We start from the raw sequence: 9,477 nt of genomic DNA on the forward strand, positions 1-9,477 counted from the left end.
CCCCCCCCCCCCCCCCCACACATGTTGCATATGATTCAGAGGCTAGAGTTTGCTTCTTTGGGTGCTACAAACCCACCCCCCTCCAAAAAAAAATTATAATCCCAGCAACAGAAGCTAGGAAATAAACTGTAAAGAAAAGTCTCCCGGGGCTGGGGGAGACTGTGCTGGAAAAATGTAGCGTTGTCAAAATCTGCTTCCTGCGCGTTGAGCTTTTGTGCTCGTTTGTGTGTAGGTAGCTGCATGAATGAACTGCTCCAGGAAAAGGGCCAATAGTGAGACAGACTGTATGATTCACTGCCTTTTGTTTCTAACATCTTCACTAGAGAAAGTAGGAGAAACAGTGGGAAAGCAGCAAGCAGTTTGTTTGCCCCGACTAGGGTCCCCTTCCTGGAACAGATGACCTCCAATCATCCGAGTAGCAGCAGGGAGAGGAAAAGGCCTGATTTGAACTCGGGGATTTTTCTTTTTTGTTGCCAAAGGGACAAAAGGAGCTGTTCAGTATTCCCACTCTGTTGGAGGGGTCTGGTCTGCAAACTGAGCCCACGGCATATGCTGCTTGCATGGCCGCGATGGACTGAGAACACAACTGGCTCGTCCAGCTGATGGTTCTGGATCCAACCGCTGCCGTGCCCGTCTGTTTTGTTGGTATTTAGAGCCTAACCGCAGAGTTAGAGAACAGGAGAAAATCGCACTGGCCAGGGCGTCATTCGGTGACAGATCATAGCACAGCTGACAGCCGTGTCCTCGGGGAAGGCAGCGGGTCTTGGATTAAAGGCCAGACACCCCAACCCTGTGCCACAGAAGCGACGTGCTTTGCAGCAGTTAGACAGAGGTGTCCACGCTGTATCTGTGTGACGTGGGGAGAGTAGTCAATATGCTGGAGGGTAGGATTAGTATTCAGAGAGACCTTGGCAAACTGGAGGATTGAACCAAGAGTAATCTCATGAGGTTCAACAAAGACAAGTGCAAAGTCCTGCGCTTAGGACGGAGCAATCCCATGCACCAGTGCAGGCTGGGAACTGACTGCTAAGCAGCAGCTCTGCAGAAAAGGACCCGGGGGTGACAGTGGGTAATAAGAGGGGTATGGGCCAGCAGTGTGCCCTTGGTGCCAAGAAGGCTAAGGGCATCCTGGGCTGCATTGGTAGGAACATTTCCAGCAAATTGAGGGGAGTGATTTTTCCCCTTTATTCTGCACTGGTGAAGCCACATCAGGAGTCCTGTGCCCAGTTTTGGGCCCCACTGCAGAAAGGATGTGGACACATTGGAGAGAGTCCGGCGGAGGATGACAAAAATGGTTTAGGGGCTGGGGCGCATGACTTGTGAGGAGAGGCGGAGGGAACTGGGCTGATTTAGTCTGCAGAAGAAAAGACCAAGAAGGGATTTGATAGCAGCCTTCAACTCCCTGCAGGGGGGCTGCGAAGAGGATGGAGCTGAGCTGTTCTCAGTGGGGGCAGATGACAGGACAAGGAGCAATGGGCTCCAGATGCAGCAAGGGAAGTTGAGGTTGGATATTAAGAAAACCTTTCTCACTAGGAGGGTGGTGAAGCTCTGGAACCGGCTACCCAGAGAGGCGGTGGGATCTCCATCCTTGAAGGTTTTTAAGTCCAGACTAGACAAAGCCTTGGCTGGGATTATATAGATGGGGATGGTCCTGCTTGGAATAGGGGCTTGTGACCTCCTGAGACATCAACCTTCATTTTCTGTGATTCTTTGATTTGGCCCTTGCAGAGGCCCAGTCCGGAGCAACAGAAAAGGACCCGATAGCACCATGGTTCAGGCCTTTTGTGTGTCAGATTTGCAGACTAACTTAAATCACTGTAGGATACAATAGTTCGTGCTCTCAGCACTGCTCTCAGCCAAGGCATCGCTGTCCCTACCTCTGCATCTAGGCTGTCATTGGTTTTCATTGGATTTTAAGATTGTTTACAGCAGGTAAACTGAGGCAGGAGACTGCTCAGCAGCTTGCGCAAGACTATATTCTGCCTCCGGGGCATTGCAAAGTCCAGAACCGAGTCCCCAGCTGTAAATACAGGATGTGCTGCTCGTGCTTCTGAGCCACAGGCTGAAAAACTCAGCGTGGACTTCCAAGAAGCCACTGCATGAACGTTTGTGCCATCACTGGAAAAGGCTCCTGAAATGTGTGTATAAATAGGCAGCACTACTTCAAAAGGGAGAGAGAATAAATAAACCCCAGCCTGCCCAGCCCATGTCCCACGTGCATCAACAGTTGCAGATAAAGGGCTGCAGTCATCTTGGAAGTGAACAGAGTCTGTTTGAGAGCCAGAAAGAGATCAGCTGCAGAATCAGCCTCTGAATTGCCCTCTTCCAGCCCTTCGGCCCCTGGACTGTGATCAAGGTGGCATTGATCCACTCGGATCCTCTGCTGAGATCTAACGTGGATGCAGAGATGCTGGCTGAGGATCTGGCCTCAGTTCTGCACCGCAGACCGCACACGGGTTTTCTTGCACGGACAGAAGTGCAGGACAAGCCCCCAGCTGACCGCTGCGATGGCAGTGCTACGAGAAACCAGTTTCTCTGGTACTCCACGACCCCTGGAGAGCAAAGCCATGTCTCTGTCCTCCCAACGGCACGGTGAGGACCTGAGCCAGCAGAGGTGGTACTTCTGCACACTGGCAGGTGCCCAAGCCGTTTGTCAGGATGGGTCTCTTACTTTCAAGTCTAAATCGGCTTGAAACCCGAAAGAGATTCTGCAGCGTCTTCCCAGTCTCCATGCCACGAGGGAAAACATGGCTCCAAAGCATTTATCTCAGTCCTATTTGCTGCCACCAGCCCTTGCTGGGGCTGCGGGGCGAAGCTGGGGGAGGAGAGGGGTCGAAGGAGCCTTCGTCCTTGCCAGCACAGGGGACAGCTGTATTTCTCCTGTCTTCCCCATCACGCCCTGGCAGCTCTGGTGGGATAAAGCATGCCTGGGGGGCACAGAGAAGATGGGTAAGAGGGAAGCAGGAGGGCCTAGTTTGTTAGCAGTGCCAGGCTAAGCTCCTGTGGGAGAACTGAAGGGCGTGCTGCAAAGAAATGCATAATTGGTGTCAACCAGCACTTACAAAAAAAGGGTCTGGCCTCAGGGACTGCTTCTTCCAAACCCTGCTCCATTACACACCATGGCTGTGGGGGGGGAAGTATCCGAGAGGGGCTGTCTGCGAATGGCCGAGGGGAGCAAGAACCTGGTCTCTGCCGTGGGACCTGCCGCCTCCTGCGGCTTGCACCTTGAAGGACTGGGACATGAATCTGCAATGTTACTCGATAGCCTAAATGCATATGTCAGTCCAGTTCTGCATCCCACTTCGCCCCTGATGTGAACAGCCAGTATTTGGGGACATAGCAAACATTGTCTTGACACTGAGTATGAACGGGTTTCTTTTCCCAAGATCTGTTTGTACTGCAGGGCGCACGGCACCTGAGAGAGTACACCCCATGTAGCCCCTTGATTTTCTTTACAAGGTCTTTATTGCAAAGTTGGCTGCCACCCACGATCAGCTGCTAGGGGGTAGGATCCTGCAGAAGGCCACAGCTGCTGTGTGGCGTGGGTGAGATGGAGAGTACAGCCCAGTCTGGTGTATCCAAAATCTGAACCATTTAAAATTAAACCCATTCAGCTTTGGCTACAATCGTACTGTTGAGTATAAATACAGGAAATGCAGAATTATCGCAAAAGCCTTGCAAATGATACCATGCTGGTCTGGACAAATAGGCTGGGGTAGTGTGATGTTCAAATGTTAAGCTCAGGAAATGGATACAGCAACCTTTGTTTCTTTGGCAAAACATAGGCCGACCACATGTCCTGTTCACGTACTAATTTTATATCACTCATTAAACTAGACCAGAAAATACTTACTAACCAGCAAATTACTCATGCTTAATAGTGCTTAAATAGACCCATTTAGGATTTGAAGGTCAGATCTCACTAAGGGGCACCAGCTTCTGCTCTTTGCTACTGCCGTTAAATTTTGCTAAACTACTTATAACGAGGCAGCAGGCCATTTATTTACATAGGGCAGTTTGCCTTCCTGGAGAAGAAGATATTAGCTTCTTTTCAGTGCAAGTTTGATGATTTGCCTGATGCAGCGAAAAATTGTGCAGTCTCACGTGTGAGATTCACACCTTTCATAGGTAGGCCGACTGCTTTATTGGGACACTTTCAAAATCATGAGCCGCAAATGCCTTTGCTAGCAACACTGTTGATAATTAGAAACAGGCTCGTTTAAAACACCTAGCGAGAGATTTGCATGTGCTCTGTACATCTCCTCCTAGGGTTCACAGTGTGGTGTGGGGTGCAAGTGTTCGTAAAGGCCGTGGCCATGGATGTGCCAGAATACTCATCAGCCCCCAACCCACCCCCCGTCTTCATTGCAATCAGCAGGTGGTTTTCCACTGACTTTAGTGGGAAAGTAGAGTTAGATCAATGCTGAAGGCTTTTCGGAAGTTGGGAACCATGTTTCTGGAGTGGTTCCTAGCAGGCAGGCAGGAAGTAGAGTAGCCCGTCCCACTGAAGTCCCACCGAGCTGGTTCGTGGTGCTACCTTCTCCATCACGACGCCCATCTGTTTTGCTCCTTGGGAGGCTGCCAGGTCATATGGGGCACTAGGGGCAAGCATGCATCAACCCAGACCTGGTGTAGCAGGGCTTGCATCTGCTTGGAGCAGCAGTGCCGCCTTGCTTGCCCTTAATTCATTTATGTGTGCGTGTATTTTGAGCCTCTCTTGCAAGCTTCGAGGCCTTCCCCACAATTAACAGGTACACTTAAAAATAGGTCTGAAATTCCCCCGCCGCTTGTCACAGGAGTAGGCTAGACACGTTCAGGCAGAATGCGGCCGTCCTGCTCGACAGTGGCCTTTTCCAAACTTACCTGAACCAACTTCGAACGTAGTCAAAATCGTTCTAGGAATTCAGCTTTGTTTTTTCCTAGCCTTGAAAGGAGCAGCTCTCGTTTCTTTTCTTGTTGCGCTGCATGACTTCAGTTTCCACCTGTGGAAGCCTGTGCTAGGGCCCTATGTATGGGATGCAAAGTGACCACAGGCTGTGCTTTGCAGAGAGAGCGTCATTCATGATGCGGGCTTTTTTCTTTCTTTTTTTTTTTTTTTTTAAAGCATTGCTCTTGTCTTTTGGAGCATTTCTTTGCCAGGACAGCTTGAAGGCTCGCTGGTATTCTGCTCTTCCCTTTGTAAGGCAGGGAGCTGCCTGTGCCCTACCTCCTCTTCCAGCTGCTCAGTCCCTGGCAGTTCTTCTCCAAACACTTTATTCTCCAGGTGAGAAGAAAGAGCTCTGCAGCTCACAGCTTGAGACCACAGTGATAAAAGAGACAGCTGCAAATGTACTTTTAAAGTACGTACCTTTATCCAGGATGTCTTTCTGGATTCTCTACGGGGCACTGAAAAGTCTCACGAAGTCTGAGCTCTCTCATAGCTGACTTCTAGCAGAGTAGCTGTTCAGCTGATTGCTTTCTGAATTGGGACAGTTATTGCCTATTCTGCAAGTCAGCCTAGCTGTCAAGAGCATAGTTTATTTTGTTATGGGGTCAAGGAACATCGGCTTACATGGCCCATTGTATGCGATGGAGAGGAGTTTGTTATCCCTTTCTTGCAAAAGGCACTAAATGGCGCTTAATGCCACCAAAAGTGGAAGCAGGGAGCACAGGAACTTTACTGGTATTCAGTAACAGGCAGTCCCTCCTCCTTTGAGGTTTGCTGCCAGGATAGCAGGCAGCATTGCAAAGTCCCCTTTGCAGCCTGAGGTTCAAAGCAAAGAGGTGAGGGTCGGGCCTGGCGACACAGATAACAAGCACGAGCAGTGCACCTTGGATGGTAGAGGCCTTTGTAACTTCACTGACCGCTTAATTTTCACCCAGCATTTCCAGCTTTTGGGAACTTCCCAGTAGAATTGTTGATTCCTTTTCCAGGGGTGGAAAAATGGGACAGCTGTGCAGGTTATGACTATGTGAAGAGTAAAATTGTACCTATAGTATGCTATGCAGTGATAGGACAAAAGCTAGGACAAAGAGAAGGGACTGTGATGATCCCATGGTCCTATTCCTAGTGACTTTGTTCTGAAATGTGTTGTTAACTTTTGAAGTTATTTCTTACTTATTTTTCCCTAACTCCGTAACTCTTAGTTCAGAGGTGATACCTTTTATTAGACCAACTAATAGAGTGCAAAAAAATATATATCTTTTTTCTGCAAGCTTTCCTGCCCTTCCTCATGCTCAGGAAAAATGAAAGATGGTACAAAGTCCCCATAGGTAGAAAATACACTTCATTTTTGCACAGAGGAAGCTGAAGGTGGAAGTCTGTTCCTGTGGGTCCATGAGAGTGTCTTTATTTTTCCCTGTGCGTGTGGACCACCTTGTCCCAGCCAAGCCGGGAAACCCCCACACCATCAGGAAATGTTAAATATTTAATATTGCTCTTCAAGTAAGGCCAAGTCCCCACTGACAGATCTTTTATCAAGTCACAGGAGACTGGTGGGAAGTCACTTCTACACGTTTCTTAGTCAAAAGAGAGCCAGTTATTCCAACTGTGCAATAGTCTTTGACACTGTAGAGAGACAGAGACACCCCGTCCTCCTGGGTGCACCTCGAGTTGTAGGGGACTGAAGACAACGAGCTTTTCAGGCTTCCCAGGCTATTAACCAAGTGCCTCCTAAATACAGCTATCCGTGAAATTTAGAAAAGGGGCTGAGTTTTTTTGGTCATTTCTACCCCCCTTCTTCCTTTAACATCATCTGCTGTTTAGTCCTTTTCTGCCCAGGCTTCCTGCCCCTTGGAAATGCCTTGCCCATAGACTGAGCTGGCAGTCGAAATCTAGGATTATTTTAACCACGCACGAGAGCAGGTTGGGAATGTTCTGACCATCTTTCAGCCCAAAGTGCCAGCACGTCGAGCGAGGGATGTTTCACGTGGAGCATCTCCAGTTTCTCAGCGTGTTCACTGAGCGGGTTAGGATGCCACCCAGCATGAGTTCTTGATTGCCCGGACTGGCAGAAAACTGCCCCGGGCTGGGGACCCTTACCAATCCCCTTAAGCCACTGCAGGGTCCCAGGAACTTCTGCATGGCCAGAAACGTCCCAAATGATTTCAGCTTTAGTCTGATGCAAACGGAAGCAATATTGTGAAAACATGACCTTTCCTGAGAGAGAAGGCGCTCCCGCGTTCGTCGTCTCCATATCTCACCTTGTGGAGCTTACAGCCAAAGTGATGGCCATCGGGTGCCTGCCCATCTCCGGACATTAGCCTCTCGCAGCTTAATGCCCTCTTTTCTCCAGATATTGAGAGAAAAATAGATGCATGCATAAAAGAAGCTTCTGATGTGTTTCTCAGAGTCAGGCCCGCCGTCTTGAGTCCACATCCAGACGGGTTTGGGAGCTTGTGCCTCGTCTCATAATGGTTCCTAAATGGATATGACTAATGGCTAGCACTTGAGTATTAAGAAAGTTCGTTGTTTCACCCCCCAAGCAGCCTGTTCGGAGGTCGGTCGAATTCACTCACCCTGTGCCACTGGACGCTTCCAGAACTTTTTTATGTCCTTTTGCATGAAGGGATTTGCCAGTGCAAACAAGAGGAGCTAGACCACAACCAGCTACAGTGGTTCATTAAAACTCAGGGATGGGTAGATTAAGATTGCAATGCACTGGGTGGGGTTGGTTAAGCTCTTGGGGATGGTTTTGTTCCTCATCGTTATTCCCAGGCGCAAACACTTAACCAGCCCCATCCAGTGCATTGCAACAGAACCTATTTAAATTGCCATTTTATTCCACATTTATTTAGGTTAGAAGAAACACATGAAGTGTTGTGATAATTTAGCTAGTTTGCATCACCCGAAGAAAACAAGGCTCCTTAATGTCCCTCCCCTCTCACACCTTCAGATTGTTCTTTTCAGCAGCCTGAAGATTACGGGCTGGTTGGCCGGTGCCTAAAATCAATCCGAGGGTCCATTTAAAAGGGCACGGAAATATTAGACCTTTTTGCGGCAGCCTGAAATTCAGACCCTGCCATAAGAAAACCTGCATTTAAAATGTCTTCAAAATCCTATGCTCCCCAGAAACATCTCATTTATTTAAAAAAAACAACCAAACCCAAGTTTCACCAACACTTCCAAAACATCTGCCCTGCTACCTAACCTCAAAGCAAGATAAATGCAGACCCTGTTTTAAACATTCCCCTGCAAAATAAGCCTAAATCCTAGGAGTTACTGCCTTGTTCTGTTTTCCTCCGGTCCTGGAAATGTTTGCTAAAAAAAAATTAAAAAAACAGTGAACTGGGTTGTATTATAATAGCAGTCAGGAAAAATAACTACGCAGGAAGGGTGGTGGAACCAAGTTTTGGGAGGGAGAGAGATTCCTGGGAATCCGACTCATCTCCGTGTCTCCCGCCTGTGTTTTCAGCCGAACTTTTGGGTGTTTGCTTTTGGGCAAGGCTGAAAAGCATACACTTTAATGCACGCCTGCTGGGCTCTGGTGCTGCAGGGCCCTCGTTACTAATGGGATGTTGATGGAGTCCGAGAGCATAGCAGGACTCGTTAAGGATTAGGCATTCACACGGCTAATGAGAGCATGCACAGTTGCGTTAAATAGGGATGCGAATACTCAGGCTTCGGGGCGCGAGCCAAGTGCTTACTGAAGAGAGAAAGCGAGAAAAGTCCAGGGGCAAGTTACTGTGGAGCTGTCCATGCTGGGGACTGTAGCGTTTTCCTCCCCTGCGGACGGCCTTGTCAGAGGCAGGGTGCAGGACTCGAGGAAGCACTGCTGCGTCCCAGCGCAGAGTATGAACGGCCCTGCTCCCTCTAAACCAGCCCCTGCGCTTCGGTAGCAAGAGAGATGCTAACCCCAACGCGAGCACCTGGCAGCCTCCTGCTACCTGCATTTTCTGGTTGCTGCTGCAACATGTTTTTGCTGAATTAGGAAGGTAGCCTCTGCCCTTTTCCCCCTCCGCCCCCACCCAGCGATTAGGGCTGCATCCCATCATCTCAGTCTGGTTCGTGACGCCACATCATTTTGCTTCCTAGAAGGCCGTCAGGGCACGGTATGGTGAAGCGTGGGCAGCTGTGAGACAGCGCGTGGATGTGCCGGGGGTTTCCACTGCCTCCCAAAGGGCATGGGGGGGCAGGGAATAACCTTTTTAATTTTATTTTTTTTTCCAGTTCTCTCAGGCCAGACACACCACAGCCCTTTGAAACGATCTGTGTCCCTTACCCCACCCATGAATGTGCCAAACCAGCCTCTAGGACATGGATGGATGTCTCATGAGGACTTACGAGCTAGAGGACCCCAGTGCGTCCCATCCGATCATGCCCCCCTGTCTCCACAAAGCAGTGTAGCCTCTTCGGGAAGTGGTGGGAGTGAACACTTAGAAGATCAGCCTTCTGCTCGTAACACATTCCAGGAAGAAGGGAGTGGTATGAAAGGTGAGTGCAAATGAGACCCTCTCCCTCCCCTCTGCAGAAATAGGCTTCGCCCCAACTAGACGCCC

General features: G+C 49.4%; 1 protein-coding gene across 1 annotated transcript in view; it reads left to right on the forward strand.

Moving 5' to 3' along the window:
* Positions 1 to 9,441, forward strand: part of LOC109298311 (protein Smaug homolog 1) — a 31,592-nt gene extending 22,151 nt beyond the window's left edge. The window contains exon 2 of the mRNA XM_019518341.1: positions 9,149 to 9,441. Within this exon, the coding sequence (XP_019373886.1) occupies positions 9,149 to 9,426 (278 nt within the window). The 3' untranslated portion in view covers positions 9,427 to 9,441. The remainder of the gene's footprint in view (positions 1 to 9,148) is intronic.
* The last annotated feature ends 36 nt before the right edge of the window (positions 9,442 to 9,477 follow it).

Source organism: Gavialis gangeticus, unplaced genomic scaffold (genome assembly GCF_001723915.1).
Source record: "Gavialis gangeticus isolate Ggan-Ray unplaced genomic scaffold, GavGan_comp1, whole genome shotgun sequence".
Lineage (NCBI taxonomy): Eukaryota > Metazoa > Chordata > Crocodylia > Gavialidae > Gavialis > Gavialis gangeticus.